The 18,520-nt window shown below is 35.9% G+C and overlaps 1 protein-coding gene across 4 annotated transcripts in view; it reads right to left on the reverse strand.

Annotated features, from left to right (window-relative positions):
• The window catches only part of CEP350 (centrosomal protein 350), a 157,587-nt gene that overhangs the window by 28,309 nt on the left and 110,758 nt on the right, over positions 1 to 18,520 (reverse strand). For 3 of the 4 annotated variants that reach the window (XM_055419161.2, XM_055419162.2, XM_055419159.2), the window contains 4 exons: positions 16,287 to 16,409; positions 14,976 to 15,175; positions 7,544 to 7,755; positions 5,035 to 5,179 (listed from right to left, as the gene is read on the reverse strand). In XM_055419161.2, coding sequence (XP_055275136.2) covers positions 5,035 to 5,179; positions 7,544 to 7,755; positions 14,976 to 15,175; positions 16,287 to 16,409 — 680 coding nt within the window. The remainder of the gene's footprint in view (positions 1 to 5,034; positions 5,180 to 7,543; positions 7,756 to 14,975; positions 15,176 to 16,286; positions 16,410 to 18,520) is intronic. The other variant, XM_055419163.2, reaches the window with a different exon arrangement.

Here is an 18,520-nt window from a genome sequence, read left to right on the forward strand (position 1 = left end):
TTGACTGACTTTCAGTAATGTGAGCTTTGTTTTAGCTGCTGTGGGACTGTCGTTCTTGCTTCTTCTGTCTGCCCTCCAATACAGGAGGCTAAGAGGCTTATGTAAGCTTCCTGGTGGGAAGGACTGGCAGTGGGAAAATCTGGGCCTTGCTCATTTCAGTTCAGTTCAGTTCAGCCACTCAGTCGTGTTCGACTCTTTGCAATACCATGAATCGCAGCATGCCAGGCCTCCCTGTCCATCATCAACTTCTGGAGTCTACCCAAACCCATATCTATCAAGTCAATGATGCCATCCAGCCATCTCATCCTCTGTCGTCCCCTTCTCCTCCTGCCCCCAATCCCTCCCAGCATCAGAGTCTTTTCCAGTGAGTCAATTCTTCGCATGAGGTGGCCAAAGTTTTGGAGTTTCAGCTTTAGCATCAGTCCTTCCAATGAACACCCAGGACTGATCTCCTTTAGAATGGACTGGTTGGATCTCCTTGCAGTCCAAGGGACTCTCAAGAGTCTTCTCCAGCACCACAGTTCAAAAGCATCAATTCTTTAGCACTCAGCTTTCTTCACAGTCCAACTCTCACATCCATACATGACCACGGGAAAAACCATAGCCTTGACTAGACGGACCTTGGTTGGCAAAGTAATGTCTCTGCTTTTTAATATACTATCTAGGTTGGTGATAACTTTCCTTCCAAGGAGTAAGCGTCTTTTAATTTCATGGCTGCAGTCACCGTCTGCAGTGATTTTGGAGCCCCAAAAAATAAAATCTGACACTGTTTCCACTGTTTCCCCATCTATTTGCCATGAAGTGATGGGACCAGATGCCATGATCTTCGTTTTCTGAACGTTGAGCTTCAAGTCAACTTTTTCACTCTCTTTCACTTTCATCAAGAGGCTCTTTAGTTCTTCTTCACTTTCTGCCATAAGGGTGGTGTCATCTGCATATCTGAGCTTATTGATATTTCTCCCAGCAATCTTCATTCCAGCTTGTGCTTCTTCCAGCCCAGTGTTTCTCATGATTTACTCTGTATATAAGTCAAATAAGCAGGGTGACAGTGTACAGCCTTGATGTACTCCTTTTCCTATTTGGAACCAGTCTGTTGTTCCATGTCCAGTTCTAACTGTTGCTTCCTGACCTGCATATAGTTTTCTCAAGAGGCAGGTCAGGTGGTCTGGTATTCCCATCTCTTTCAGAATTTTCCACAGTTTATTGTGATCCACACAGTCAAAGGCTTTGGTTAGTCAATAAAGCAGAAATAGATGTTTCTCTAGAACTCTCTGGCCTTGCTCAGCAAAACTTTAATCCAGTTATCTGCTGATGGGTGGGGTTGCACTGGCAGTTGTTCGGCCTGAGGTGATCCAGCCCTGGGGTCTATGGGCGCTATGGCAGGGTTAATGGCGGCCTCCAAGAGGGCTTACACCAAGGGGGACCTTCCAGGACTGCTGCTGCCAGTGCCCCCTTCCCTGTGGTGAGCCCCTGCCAACCCATGACTCCACAGGAGACCCTCCAACACTAGCAAGTAGTTTTGGTTGAGTCTCCAATGGGGCGCCTGCACTTTTCCTCTGGGTCTTGGTGTATGCAAGATTCTGCTTGTGCATGCCAGGACTGGAGTCTCTGTTTCCCCTAGTCCTGTGAAATTCCTACAATCAAATCCCACTGGCCTTTGAGGTCAGATTCCCTGGGGATTCTCAGACCCTTTGTGGGATCCCCAGGCTGGGAAGCCTGATGTGGGGTTTAGAACCTTCACAACAGGGGAGAACTTCTTTGGTACTATTTGTCTCCAGTTTTTGGGTCACCCACCTGGCAGGTATGGGATTTGATTTTACTGTTATTGTGCCCTTCCTACCATCTCACCATGGCTTCTTTGTCTTTGGATGTGCAGTATCTTTTTATGGTGGGTTCTAGCATCCTCCTATCGATGGCTGTTGAACATGCAGTTTTGGTGTTCTCAGAGAAGGAGATGAGTGCACGTCCTCTCAATTGGTTCTAGAGTTAAAAGGCTCTGAATCTTACTGGTAAGCTTTAAAGTGTTTTAATTAACAATTCTGAACAATAATTGGGGATAGGATTAAAAGTTGAGCTGAAAATTATAACCTTTCTAAAATGAAATATAAACCCCATACCTTTGCATCTGCTAAAGCTGTGTATTCTTTTAGCTTGATAAACTTTATGTACTTCCAGAACTTGAGATTTTTTTACTTTGAAAAAATTTTATAGGAGACCACTATACTTCCACAGACTTTGTTTCAACTTTGCCTATAAAATGATTACTTTAAATGAATATATTTTAAAAATTGGATATGTAAGCAGTGATCTTTTTAAATAAAAATATTTATCAACTATGACTGTGAAGATTTAACAGAGATGATGAGAAACTTTAAATTCAGATGAAAGACTGTGAAATGTTCACATTTTTAAGTACGAAAGAAACCAAAGTTCTACAAGTGAAGGTTAATCAGAGATCAAATAAAAGTCTATGACAGTGAATGGGAATACATTTTCCACATGCCCAAATCTAAGTCTACTATATAGTGTTTATCATCAGTAATATCTAAAAGAACCTCTAGAAAAAATTTTTTTTATCCAAGCAACTCTCTAGATCACTGTATTGTCTTTATGGAATTCTCTCCTACAGGTTTTTTTTTTGGAAGAAAGGGGATAGGGGAAGTGACAGGAAAATGAGACTTCTGTTGGCTGAAATACATCAAGACAGAATAACCTGATGAACAGAATAACTTGATTAAAAATTAAGCTTCATTATTTGACACATGTTGATTGTATTAATTTGGCTCATAACAAACTCTCCATCATGTAACTAAGAAAGGTATTATATAACTCCACTGCATTAACATTTACCACTCCTATAAATACCACATATAATGAATGATGCTGTCATGAACAGGTAGATGGCATCTATAGCCTAGAAATCTCAAGAGATATGCTTCTAAAACAGTTCTCATTTGAATATCTTTTACCAATAAAATAATATCTTACAAATATTATTAATCCTTATTTTATAATTCATGCAAGGATGATTAAGATATTATTTCATTGCTATAGATAAGAAAGAATATTAGTGATGGGAAGGAAACTTGAAGAAAGTCACAAGTAAAAGAGAAATAATGAGAATCCATATTTCCAAATATCAAGTTTATGTCCAATGAAAGGTTATTCCACTGGCAGTAACTTTTCCCCAGATTACATGAAAGCAAATATATTTTAAAAAATTAATCACTTTCAATAGATCAATAAGATAGACAACATTCTTCAACTTCAATTACTGGCTTGATTCAGTAATTTCACTTCTAAGAATTTATTCCTACTGAAATCTTCATTGACTATGCCAAAGCCTTTGACTGTGTGGATCACAATATAACTGTGGAAAATTCTGAAAGAGATGGGAATACCAGACCACCTGACCTGCCTCTTGAGAAAACTATATGCAGGTCAGCAAGCAACAGTTAGAACTGGACATGGAACAACAGACTGGTTCCATATAGGAAAAGGAGTACGTCAAGGTTGTACATTGTCACCCTGCTTATTTAACTTATATGCAGAGTACATCATGAGGAACGCTGGGCTGGAAGAAGCACAAGCTGGAATCAAGATTGCTGGGAGAAATATCAATAACCTCAGATATGCAGATGACACCACCCTTATGGCAGAAAGTGAAGAGGAACTAAAAAGCCTCTTGATGAAAGTGAAAGAGGAGAGTGAATAGGTTGGCTTGAAGCTCAACATTCAGAAAATGAAGATCATAGCATCTGGTACCATCACTTCATGGGCAATAGATGGGGAAACAGTGGAAACAGTGTCAGACTTTATTTTTTTGGGCTCCAAAATCACTGCAGATGCTGATTGCAGCCAGGAAATTAAAAGACGCTTACTCCTTGGAAGGAAAGTTATGACCAACCTAGATAACATATTAAAAAGCAGAGACATTACTTTGCCAACCAAGGTCCGTCTAGTCAAGGCTATGGTTTTTCCTGTGGTCATGTACGGATGTGAGAGTTGGACTGTGAAGAAAGCTGATTGCCGAGGAATTGATGCTTTTGAACTGTGGTGCTGGAGAAGACTCTTGAAAGTCCCTTGGACTGCAAGGAGATCCAACCAGTCCATTCTAGAGGAGATCAATCCTGGGTGTTCATTGGAAGGACTGATGCTGAAGCTGAAACTCCAATACTTTGGCCACCTCATGCGACGAGTTGACTCACTGGAAAAGACTCTAATGCTGGGAGGGATTGGGGGTGGGAGGAGACGGGGACGACAGAGAATGAGATGGCTGGATGGCATCACCGAGTCGATGGACATGAGTTTGAGTGAACTCCGGGAGTTGGTGATGGACAGGGAGTCCTGGCGTGCTGTGATTCATGGGGTCGTAAAGAGTCGGATACGACTGAGCAACTGAACTGAACTGAAAGGTTATGGGAAAATAATGAATGCTCCCTACTGCCATGTGCAGTCTCTACTTTTCCTTCCTTGAGACTTATGGTATCCTGCTCTACCACCTCCTGTTTCTCCTCATAGGCATCATTAAATCATTCAAGAAACACAGTACCTACTATGTGCAATGCAAAGTACCTGCTAGGGTCTGGTTTCATAATTGTTAACAAAACATAAGACTCTCCTCTGCAGGAATATAAATTCTAGTAGAGGAGACCCGCTACTAGGTTGAATTAATGTGTTGATTAAATCAGTGTTTGATTAAATTTATGCGCTGTCTGGTATAACAAGTTAAAGTGCAGAGCACTATAGGAACACATAAGCAGCACCTGTCACACACAGAAAATTCAACAAATGTCTGATGAATAAATGACTACTAACGTCTAAGAACATAACACTTTATCATAGTTTGTGTAATGAGGAATATAAATTATCAAGGGAAAGCAAAGAATCATGTAATTCAATTTTGGCAAGGAAAAAACCTTTAGAAATGAAACAGAGAATAACATTTTACCAGTCACATAGATAGACAAAGTTTATTAAAGACTAATTCAAACATACTACAAAGAAAACGAACTCCTTCCTTGTTACTCTTACCTGACTGTGTCATAGATAATGACTCATCTGACCAACTATAACAATGTTGATGGGACTTGACGGGCAGACGACCATGTCCTCCAGTCCTATGAGTTCCTTTGCTAGACTCTTGCTTTGACACAGACATGGAGCTCTTGGGAGGTGACTGTTTAAACAGAAATCAAATAACTGTTCTGTGATACAATTATGAAATTCTATTTAAAATTTAAGATACTAACAAGATCATATTTACAAAGAGTTTTAAATAACTTCATGAAATAAAAAGTGAAAAAAAAAGTTTGAAATTACTCAAAAGATTTCAACTTTTTTAAGTATATGGAAAAAGTTATTAAAAAGCATACTTTTAAAGATGTTTATGATAAACTATGAGTGGCTACTGAACCAGTGATATTTACCCCTTTATTTAACTTTAAAAATACTAAATATGGGTGCACAGATATCTCTTCGACATAGTGATCTTACCTCCTTCTGATACATATCTACAAGTGGATTTGCTGGATCATTGGTAGTTCTTCATCAATAGATGAATGAATAAAGAAAATGTGACATCCACCACCTCCCCCCACACACAAATACTATTCAGTCATTAAAAAAAAAAAAGGAAATCCTGTCATTTGAGACAACATGATTTGAGGGCACCTTACTAAGTGAAGAAAGTCAGAGAGAGAAAGACAAATATTGTATGATTTCACTTATATGTGGAATCCAAAAAAATTCCAACTCATAGAAAAAGAGATCAGATTTGTGGTCACCAGAGGTGGGAGTAGGGGGTAGGGAACTGGCTGAAGCTGGTCAAAAGGTATCCGTTTCCAGTGATAAGATACGTAAGTACTGGGGATATAATGTACAACATGATGACTATACTTAACACTGCTGCATGGTATGTTTGAAAATTGCTAAAAGAGTAGACCCTAAAAGTTCTCATCACAAGGAAAAAAATGTTTTTGTAACCATACAAGATGATGGATATTTACTAAACTTATTGTAGAGATCATTTCACAATATGTGTATATCAAGTCATCATGCTGTACACTTTAAACTCATGCTGTACACTTTAAATTCACAGTGCTAAATGTCATTTATATGTCAATAAAACTGAAAAAATTTAATACTAAATAGGTACTATCTTTATGGAAGAAAAGAAGAAGACAGGAAAGGGGGAGGGAAGAAAATAAGAGCATCAGAAGACTGCCCACACTAGATTATTTATTACAAAGGGAGTAATTTCTACCCTGGTATCAAGAGGAAGTGAATAAGCCTGATGTGGTTTCTAACTATTACATCATCACTTCCTATCCCTGTGATGGTGGGCAAGTTACTCCGTCTGCTAAGCTTCAGAGTGGGGCTTAAAACATTATCTAAAGAATTGCTGTGAGAATAATCTACATAAGGCATTCATCACACTACCTGGCACTTGACAAATACCCAATAAATATTAGTTAGTTAGTTAGTTCAGTCGCTCAGTCGTGTCCGACTCTTTGCGACCCCATGAATCACAGCACGCCAGGCCTCCCTGTCCATCACCAATTCCCGGAGTTCACTCAAACTCATGTCCATCGAGTTGGTGATGCCATCCAGCCATCTCATTCTCTGTCATCCCCTTCTCCTCCCGCCCCCAATCCTTCCCAGCATCAGTCTTTTCCAGTGAGTCAACTTGTTGCATGAGGTGGCCAAAGTATTGGAGTTACTTTTTATTACAAAAGTGACTTTAAGACACACTGCTGCTGCTGCTGCTAGGTCGCTTCAGTCGTGTCCGACTCTATGCGACCCCATAGATGGCAGCCCACCAGGCTCCGCCATCACTAGCTTTGACTTTCTTATATGGTCCATTTTGAACTTTAGGTGGATTCTTTTTTTAAACACAAAGTGGCTTCTAGCAATGTTTTTGTTCACTTATAGTATTTAATATTATTATGCTAATCCTTCATACAAATTATAAAATTAAGCTTAGAAAAAGCTAAATTTCTAGCTTAAGTTTTTACCAGTTTTTTACTAAAGTATAGAATTAAGGGCAGTGTGAGAAACCTCTTCATTCTGAAGTGACTATTATTCTAATTTAGAATCCATATCCATTTCAGATCTGCCTTAAAGAGATGAAACAACTACTTTGATTAAGAAGTATAGAGCAGTCATTAACTAAATTATAGAAAAGACACACTGGTATGGTTTAAGGTCTTATTGTTTCTATTATGTGACAAATCTCAGACTTTAATAAGAACTTGCCCCACACATTATCTTTATTAAAGACTTTAGAAGTTCCTATCTCCATTTATTAAAAATTTCATAGCATATAATTTTATAAATGCCACTAAAGCTAAAATTCATATATTTATAAATTTTTAGAAGTCAATGAAAAGCTTTATTTCTACTCAAATGTCACGTACTATATGTTACAGGTATGGGTGATAGTCAATGCTTCCTTAATAGCAAGAATATAACAGTTAATAATATACCTTTCAGATAGGTTTTTTTTAAAGAACCTTTAAGATATAAATATATATTAACTTACATGCTTACTAGGCGAGGTAGAAGATTCCAGTTCTTGTGAAAAAACCATGTCTTCAGTAAGTATACTATGATCTGGACTCCCAGGATGCTCCTGAACTATGGATTCAGATGGTATATACTCAACGGCAGGGCTGCCCAATTCTTCTGGAATAGAGCTTTCACTGTGTAGATGAGAGTAGGAAGGTACTGGAGATTCTGTTTCACTCACTATTTCTAGAAGAGAAGGTGAAAACAAGAAAAAGTACACAATCATGGTCAAGGCAAATATTCATCTGTTAAACTTTACATTTGTTTTTAGCATGATTTCACTAGTTGCATTTAGATATATTTTTTAATCCCATCACTTAATGAATCACATTTACTGTAACATCCTTAAGTCTAAGAATTTTGGCTGATACAAACTGAGAGACATTATCTGCAACATATAGTCAGCAATGATAATGACAGACAACCTGAGTGTCTGTAAAGATGCAATTACAACTCATATATTTGTTTAGGAAAATGGAAACATATGGAAATCGGTCCAATAACTTTGGAAAGCAATTTGGGAGTATTTGGTAAAGATGAAAAAACACTTTATGATCTAGAGATTCTACTTCTAGGTATATGTCCTAGAGAAACCTTGTATACATGCAGCAGGAGACATACACATGGTTATCAGCAGTATAATAGTAAAAAACTAAGTAAAATGAATAAATTGTGGTATATTTATAAACTGAAATGCTACACAGCAATACAAATGAATGAACTGTATGCATCCATGGAGATATACTATGAATTTTACTCAGCACTTTTGGAACTTGCAGAACTGTCTTGCCTCTGGAATTTCCTGTCCACTGTGGCCTCGGCTCTAAGAAAACAAATACTTTTGACAGTAAATAGAAAATTCTTGACATTATACTTGTATAATCTTAAGAATGTACACTGTTTTCATTCTGTCATCATGGATATAATGCCCCACAAGGATTAAGTTATACTTTGGCTCAATACTGATAAAATTTGACATCAGTTACTATTATTATCACATGTGCTCAGTCGTGTCAGACTTCTTGCGACCCCTTGGGCTGTAGCCTGCCAGGCTCTTCTGTCCATGGGATTTCCCAGGCAAGAATACTGGAATGCGTTGCCATTTCCTTCTTCAGGAGATCTTCCTGACCTGGGGATTGAACCCGTATCTCCTACTGGCAGTCAAATTCTTTACCACCTGGGAAGCCCAACAAAAGAAATACCTATACCCCAAAGAATGTTTTACTTTAATAAACATTTACATAATTACATTTAATAAACTGTATATACCATATTTTGTTTATTTATCTGTTGATAGAAACTTGGGCTTTTCATCTTTTGGCTATTGTGAATAATGCTGCTATAAACATGGGTGTACAAATAGCTCTTTGAAAACTTGGTTTCAATTCTTTTTGGTATATATGTACCAGAAGTGGAATACAGTAATTCTATTTTTAATTTTTTGAGGCACTGATATACTATTTCCAAAATAGTTACAACTATTTTACATTCCCATCAATATTGCATATAGGTTCCAATTTCTCCAAATCCTTGTCAACATTTATTTTTTTTTGAGAATAGCTTTCCTAATAGATGTTAGTGTGTATTTCACTGTATCCCTGACTTTTGAAGAGTTATATTTCAATAGGAGTCTGCAACATTTTGACGCTTTTAAAGAAATATGGACTATAGCAGAAACACACCAAAACTTCGTAAAATGTTTCATCTGTAGGTGTTGTCCAATATGGTAGCCATCAGCCTCATGTTGCCACTTAAATAGCAATTAAGTTCAATTTCTCAGTTCTACCAGCTAAATTTCAAGTGCTCAATAGCCATTTAAAAAATCAGGCTTTGGAAAAAAGTCTCAAGAGTTCTTCCCTGAATAATATTTTATAATGTTTTATGAAAGAAAGATACATGGCTTAAACTCCTTAATGATGGACATCTGTCAGACTTCTTAGACACCAAGCTTACTTTTAATCCCTCATTGATGATTTCCTGCCACATGAGTTCCCTGTTACCCAAGACAGAAGCCAGAAAAGTCAATCTGCAGCTTCCCTGCTGGGCACTGGAACTTGGGCATTGAAACTAGGTGTCCCGGTAGAAGATCTCATTACAAAAGTGAATAACCTGAAAAAGAAGGCTCCAAGTGGACTCTACTTTAGGTGGCTTTTGGTAATGACAGTGGATTTTTCAGAGGTTGCAAAGTGATGCAGAAGCGGCATGAATGGGGAATGACTGACACAGTAGTTTTCTTTAGTGCTCTGGTGAGTAACTGCTAGATCAGTCTTCTCATCAAGCCAGTTCTCTGGTGTGGTTTTAGAACTTTTTCTAGAAGCTCGGTGTAGAGCTCGGAGAAGGCAATGGCAAGCCACTCCAGTACTATTGCCTAGAAAATCCCATGGATGGAGGAGCCTGGTAGGCTGCAGTCCGAGGGGTTGCTAAGGGTCAGACATGACTGAGCGATTTCACTTTCACTTTTCACTTTCACACATTGGAGAAGGAAATGGTAGCCCACTCCTGTGTTTTTGCCTGGAGAATCCCAGGGATGGGGGAGCCTGGTGGGCTGCCGTCTATGGGGTCACACAGAGTCGGACACGACTGAAGTGACTTAGCAGCAGCAGTGTAGAGCTGGCTCTCCAGTCAACTCAAAATTTTATTAACCACTACATGGTCTTCAGAAAATTACTTTTCTGCTTGGTCTTGTAAACTTCAGTTATTCCAACAATGTGCCCTAATGGGTACACACAACTCTTTTTCTTAATTTTTCTTGTACTTACGTCATTTAGCTCATTAACTACACCACTCCTAAGCAATATTTGGTGAGATTGAAATTGTCCTTGATTTATCACATTTACCCAATAACACTTTCCATGATCATATAGGCCAACAGTTCCTGACAGATGGAGGTTTGAATAACAACAACTAATCTTGATCTGCCCTCCAGACATAGTTGGAAATGTTTTCTACTTCTATTACAGCCGATGATGAAACCTGAGAAATTGAATCTGCTTACTAGGTCCTCTTAAATTTCCTTTCAAGATGGACAAGTCTAGCAGAATTTGAGGCTACAGAATGAGGATGTGGAAGCTGACACAGAAGTAAGCCTTTGCTGAAGAAATTAAATAAAAATTGTTAAGGATAAAAAGGAACACTACAGATGAACTATACTTACTACATCATTAGTTTTATATATTACTTGGTATGTATAGCTAAATAATATATCATTTAGTTCTGTTTGCTTTTAATTTTCTATAAAAGAAATCAAACTGATTGCAGTCTTCTGTGATTTGAGATTCTTATATGTTGACTTGTATACTGTAATTTTTTCATCTTTACTGAGCATGATACGATATGTAAGTATACCACAATTTATTAATCCATTTTCCTATTTAATATGGGTGCTTTCCTTTTTTGCCCCTGCTATCTCAAATACTGCTGTTATGAACAATGTCACATATATCTCCTAGTATAGATAAATACTTATAGATATCTATATGTATATCTCTATAATATCAGTATTTATAGATCACTTTATTTACATCAATTTATTATCTATGTAAAAGTTCTCTACCGCAGTGGTTCTAAGATTTTTTTTCATAATATTTCATATATCCTTACTATATATGACATAATGATATTTTCTATTCTATTTCAATTTTAAACAATGCTGACTATAATCCACTAAATAGATTTCATGAATCTCTAATGGGACAAACCAGAACTTGAAAAACAATGCTATAAGACAGCAGTTCCCAAAAACTTTGGTCTCAGGACAACTTTACACTCTGTAAAAGTACTGAAGACCCCCAAAAACTTTAGTTTATGTAGTTATAGACACAATTATATCTATCAGTATTTACCATAATAGAAATTAAAATCCATAAAATTTTTAATTTATTAAAAAACAAAGGCAATAAACCTTTATGTGTTAACATAAATTACATTTTCTAAAATTCAACACAGTACTTTTTTTGAAAAAATGAAGTTTAGTTGAAAGGAGAGAAACTTTTATTGACACAGTAAAATAAAATCTTTAATGGCTGGCTTAACAGAAGACAGGTGGATTCTGATATTTACTTCTGTATGCAATCTGTGGTTATATGTTGATTTGGCTGAAGCGTATGCAGAAAATCTGGCTTCACACAAATGACACATAATAAGAAAAGGGAAGAGTATTTTAACAGTATTTACAGGTAACTGGATATCCTTTTTTAATGCCACACCGAAAGTGGACAATTAGCAGTTTCTTAAATGTTAGCTGTAATGTGAAATCTTACACCATTATCAGTGACCTTTTCATAATCTGTTACATTAAAGTCCACAGTCTGATCTTTCACCTTAATAGGATCTTTTACCCATACATGATTTTTTAATCCTCACTGGTCATTTGGAAAACATTGGTTCACTGAGTTATTAGGAAGATCTTTTCAAATATTCGCACATTTTATCACATAATATGAAAAGATGACTGACTGATATCATCACTCATACCAGAAAAGTCTGGAAAGCAATCAAGCTCACAACAGGGGAAATAGCATTGCTAAAAGCCCTAATCTTTACTTGAAAGTTTTAATTTTATTGTTTTTCTTAAAAAAGTCAGAGCTGCTTCATTTATTTCTGAAAAATTGCTTATAAATACTCAAGACTGAATAACCACAGTTTGTTGGTCATTTAAGTAAATGGTACCACATGAAAAAAAATGGCTAGTTCAGCTTGCAAATCAAATAACTAGCTTTTCTTCAAGATAAACGTCAAGCTTTGGCAAACACAAATGATTTATGAATATTTTCTATTTGGTCACACACAATATTAAAAAGATATGTACGCAAAGTTGAGATTCAATAATTAATATTTAAATTAATTATACAAATATTTAAAATTACATAAAATGTAAGAATGGTATCTTTCTACTGTGAGTACAGGGTTGTGAACAGTACGACAACCACTACATGATTTGGCTCTACTGCCTTGATTCATATTAACGCATCAGCAATTTTACCCACCATTATCTTTATACTATCAGTGTAATGTTGACATGGTAAAAAGGGGCAAACAACATGTCAGTATTATTCAGGCCTTCTGAAAGGATCTCAGCGACCATGGACCATACTTTAGGATTTATACTTGGCAAAGGAATTGCTGAATTACAGGATATACGTACCTGGCTCTGTTATTTTTATTATTTTATTGATGATTTTTAATGCTTCACCTTTCAACCTGTTTTTCAAAGTAGGTTTAACAATTAACACTTATACCAGCAGTTCTTTGTTCCACCTACAAACCAACAGGTTTGATGGGTGTTTTCAATGAGGTGAATGATGGCTCCCCAAAAAATATGTCCATGTCTCAGTCCCCAAAACCTGTGAATACAATCTTATTTGGAAAAAAGGTCTGTAGATGTAATGAAATTAAGGATCTCATGATGAGATCATCTGGGATTATCTGGGTAGGCCCTAAATTCAATGACAAGTTTCCTTATGAGACAGAAGAGAAGACAGACATGGAGGAGAAGACTATGTGGGACTGAGTTAGAAGCAGACACAAGGAATGCCTGCAGCATACCACCAGAAGCTGGAAGACGTAAGAAATAACTGTGTCCTGGACCCTCCAGAGGAAGCACACAGGACTGCCAACACCCTGATTTTGTACTTCTGGCCTCCGGAAGTGAGCGAACAACAACAAAAAACCCCCACCAAATTTGTGGCAGTTTGTTAGGGCAGCCCTAGGAAATGAACATTGGCAGGCAATGGTATTTCTTTAAGGTTTTATGCTCTGATTCCTAATGAATTTGAACATCTTTTCATATGTTTACTGACTGTTTAGAGAGTTTCTTATTTGTGAACCATTTTCTTTTTTGCCTATTTTTTTAATGTGGTTGTCATTTATTATTGATTCATAGGAGTTGCTTATATATTTTTGATACTATTCCTTTGTCTGTTGTATGTACTGCAAATATTTTATTTTATGGTATATTAATAAATAATTTATTAAAGTCAAATTTATCTATCTTTCCTTTTATGATTTTTGTCTTATATAATGTGAAAGAAATCTTTCCATGCCCTTGATGTCATAAAGATATCCTTTTATATTGTCTTCTAAAAGTTTTACAGCTTAAATTTCACATTTACACTCTTCCCCACTAGAGATAGATCTTTTCATATTGTCAGGTAGGGACCCAACTTTATTTTCACTTCTCACAAAATTTATTGGAGATTCACTCCTTTTTTCACTAGTCTCCTGAGTTATCTGTGTCAGAAGTCAACTTTCATATACTCACAGGTCTTTTTCTGGGCTATTTGTTTAACAGTCTATTTGTCTATCCCTGATAACAAAAATCAGAAGCCTAGCAAGATTTCTTTGCAAAGTTTGACAGCTCCTTTTGAAATTTTTATGAAAAAGCAAAGGACTAAAACACAATGCAAGAACTTAGCAGTTTCAAGACTTTTAGAACTGCTAAGTTCTTGCATTGTGTTTTAGTCCTTTGCTTTTTCATATAAACTTTAAAAGGAGCTGTCAAACCTTGCAAAGAAATCCCGCTAGGCTTCTGATTTAAACTGTCCTGAATCTATCATTAAATTCATAGAGAATTAACATCTTTATGATACTGAATCTGTCGTGAATATGGAAAAGTTCTATTTATTTTGGTCTTCTCTAATATTTCCTAAGAAAATTCTAAACTTTTCTCTATAAAGATCTTGTATACTTTTTAAAATTTATAAATGCCATCTCTTTTAAAAATTAGATTTTTGTAACCAATTTCTGCTTATCTATAGACATGCAATTGAGTTTTATTTATGGATTGTACATCCAGTAACTTTCTATCCCTTATTAATTCTAATAACTGACATGTAAATGCTGGATTTTCTATGTACATAGCCTTCTCATCTGCAATAATGAGAGTTTTGCTTCTTCCTTTCATTCTACAGGTGAAAATAAGCAACTCTGATCTCCAAATTCAAAGGGAAAACTTTCTAAGTTTTATCATTAAAGTATGAAGTCTGTTGCGGGTTTGTTTTTTTGTTTTTGCTAATAAATATCCTATATTGGGTAAAGAAAGTTAACTTGTATTGCTAATTTGAGATTTGTTTTATTACAAATGTTTTGGATTTTACTGTTTTTTGATTCTTTGAGATACATGTACTTTTTCTCCTTTAATCTTTCACCACATTATCAATTTTAATATGTATTAAACCCTACTTGGTCCTAGAATAACCTATTTCCATTTCATGGAATTTATCCATTTGTTCTAAGTTTTCAAGTATATTAGCATAAAAGTACTTACAATATTCTCTTATCTTTCCAATTCTGAAGCATTTATGGTTGTATCACCTTTTTTACCCTTAATCATTCACATTTTTTAAGATAATGAAGCAAATCTTTATGTCAGGCTTTAGAATATAGTCTGGACAGTTAGTATTTATTACCTTTCTGTTCAGCTCTCTGGTCCTCCAGTTCTTTCTTAGGAGTTTTAGGTTTTATCAATTCTTTGTCCCAGGCAGCCAAAGCTTGTTTTTCCATTTGACGAATTTCTGCTTCCTCTGCATCTAAACGTCGCTTCCACTCTAATAGCTCTTCTGCATGTTGTCGCCGCTGCATTAGTTTTTGCTCTCGTTTTGTCAGAAACCTATGGTCACACCATGAAGAATAGTGAGAAAACAAATCTATAGGCAGAAATCACTTAAAGAGCTTTATTACTCATTATATTATCAACAAACTGTATAATAACAGGACATTCATAATATTCCTCTGAAAAAAGTTTTTGAGAGAACAGAAACTTTTTAAGTGATCTTATTCAGGAAATGAGAGAATTTATGTTCTACTTGAAGTTAACTATTTGGAAGATTAGCAAAGGAAAAACAGTGGTAAATTCAGAAAAAAATTTTTTCAGAATATTCAGCCAACCATGACTGATGGTACTTATATATTCATTCTTCATAGGCGATTCTTTTTTCATAACAGAAGGTATAAAGAATTTATTCTGAAGGCTCAGACCAAAAAACACACAAACTCAAAACAACAAAGACCAAAACAACAACAACAAAAACCCCCAAAATCCCAAGCAAGCAAGCAAACAAAAAACATATTCTTGTCCCTTTTTGACCTTTATTTCAAATTCAGTCTGGTTTTGCTTCAGGTATAGTGAAGCACTGCCTGGGAGATGCCATGTCAAGTGATAATCTATACCTGTTTTTCATGGAGAGAAACAATGAGCACCACAGTCAGATGCCTTACGCATAAAACATAACTGTTTACTTACTTGAGTAAAAAATAAGGATGCCCCAAATCCTCAAACTTCTCAATTTAACCCAATCTCTGAAGTTAGATAGCCTAACAGATCTTGGCTCCAAAGGGTTAGAGGATAGCATTGATTTAGGAAAAGTTATTTGAGAAGTTAAAAAGCTTCTATTAAGCTCTTCTCAAATGCAGATGCCACAGCTAAATAAAAGGTGGGCTGCTCATATTACAAGTGTTAGATCTGTTGTGGCAGCTAATCAACAAAAATGCATTCACATATCCAACACACACTTAATAAAAAGCACAAGAACTGTCACTCTACTTTCTGAACACTCAGCATGTCAAATAATTGTGGGAACAAAAAGGTAAAATCTATGGGACATTTGACAAGAGGCCCCTAGGCTGTTAGAAAAAAGAAAGAAAGAAAAAAAAACAATAAAAACAAGCAAAAAGAACAGAGCATGCTCTATCAAAGAGTGCACTGAAAAAGGTGCAGTTACCTGACCAACTGGTTGTAGATATACAGCTGGAATTTGGGATGAAGGTTGGGGAAACAGACACTGAGAGAGGCCCAGTGGTGAGACGTAAAGACAGAGAAGAAGTAGTGAACAGGAGAGCAGTGTCTACAAAATAAGGAGGAAGATTTTAAAACCAAGAGATCAAGAAGTAGAAAGAATGAGAAAGGGACAGCATAAGAGCCGAGTACAGGACTTTAAATATGCTTCCTGAACAACATTATAAGCCACTTGGTTAAAGCAAGTGTTTGTGTGACATATAAAACATTTGCTTTTATAGATCTTACCAATGATTTCTGAATATACATGCCTTTTTCTCAGATGTTACTTAACCATCATCTATACTTCCAGGTAAATTTACTTGTGAGTAAAGTAATGAGGAGTGTGAAGCTAAACAAGTTCTTTTCTCATAAGCTTTAACATCGAGTACAACAATTATGGCCATGAACCTAGCATATCAGCAATTCTATACATATATGTAATCTTAAACAAGTAATTTTTATATCTGTCTTATCATATATTTTAAACTTGAATTTAAATTTAAAAAGCACTACATTTGCCTTACTTAACTCACCATCATAATCGAGCTTGAAAATGGTAATATAGTTTAGAAAATCAATTTATAGTAAAGATATCTTGTTCATACCTACAACATAAAACTTACTGCTAACTGGACCTACTGGAGCTATCTTGCTTTATATTTAACAAAGGCCCATTTAAACAATAATACTGGACTATAATACCCATTCTATAAAATATTAGGAATATTAATTAAGAATAAACTAAGTAGGAATTCCCTGGGAATGCAGTGATTAGGATTCAGCACTTTCACTGCTTCACTGCGACGGCCCAGGTTCGATCCCTGGTCGGTGAACTAAGATCCTGCAAGCCACATGGTGTGGCTCCCCCACCCCAAAAAAGAGAGAATAAGCTAGTTCCAATAACTACTACCAGTAGTTTAAAAGAAAAAAAAATCATGCTGTGGACAGTTCAATCAATCATAAGGTTAAAAGTAGTAAGAAATGCCATATGTTAAGCTTATAAAAGTAGGAAAAAAGCACTAGTTTCTCTTTAAAAATTTTTAAATAGATCATTGTATATATGAAAAGAATACATAAGTCTAGTAATAGGTTTAAAAAGGTTAATTCTCTTTGACAGAGCATGCTCCTGCTCACATGCACACAGTAACTTGTAGATCAAGGCCAACACTTCTTGCCTTGGAAGAGCAAGGAATAATATATCAGTAAGTCACAGAAGTGAGAAAATCTAGGTATGAATCCAGTCACTCATCTGGAATTTAAAAAGTATGTAGAATCTTGACTACATGTATCTCTTTAGATAACTACATGTATAGATGATTTCAAGTCTGTTTCCCCACATACAACTTAATATTCACTTTCTCTCTCTCCCTTCCTTCTCGCTATTGTTCCTGGATTGCCTTGATTTTCTGCACTGAAGTGCAAGGAAAAATAATTTTACCAACTTTCAATAAGACACTGCACTCTTCCTTGCCCCTCTTTATGAATGTATAATAAGCTTATTTTGATGCCAATTATCAAAATATTATGCAAAAACAAATGTACTTCAAAAAAGATTCAAAAATTCTATTCATAATATTCAAATATCACCCACCCTCTTAAGTATATAACAGCTAAAAGCATGCATGACCTAGTAGAAAAAGTAGAATATGGGAACATGTGAAATAAACTGTAAAAAAAAAATATACACATTAAATGTTTTTGTCCAAATCAATATAGAGAATAATAACTTTCTCTCTTAGAACAAATACTAATCATTTACTTCTCATTTACAAAGATTAAAGCATATTCAAAAGCTCTAGGGTAGAAATGAACAACAAAAGAAATGATAAAAAAAGAAAGCAGTATAAGAGATAGTGTTGTAAGTTGGCATTTCTTCCCACAAACATGTTTCTTACTTTATATATATTCTAGAATTCAAGAGGGTCCTCCAAAAGTTGATTAAAATTGAGATAAAAGCTGTAACACTTCACACTAGAGCTAAAAATCCTTCAAGATGCTGCACAAGTAAGAAACAAAATTATGAATGATGGAGACACAAATGCCTACTCATAGAAAATGCTACTGATACACCTTATGGCTGTTGTCAAGGCGTTCCTCAACAAGGCCTCTGGTGGTTACAGAACACTGGATGAGGATAAGATATATGACAGATTTAATCTAGTATGGAAATAATGTTCC

The sequence above is a fragment of the Moschus berezovskii genome, chromosome 17, assembly GCF_049115385.1.
Source record: "Moschus berezovskii isolate FMDL1 chromosome 17, NW_MosBer_1.0, whole genome shotgun sequence".
In the NCBI taxonomy this organism is placed as follows: Eukaryota; Metazoa; Chordata; class Mammalia; order Artiodactyla; family Moschidae; genus Moschus; species Moschus berezovskii.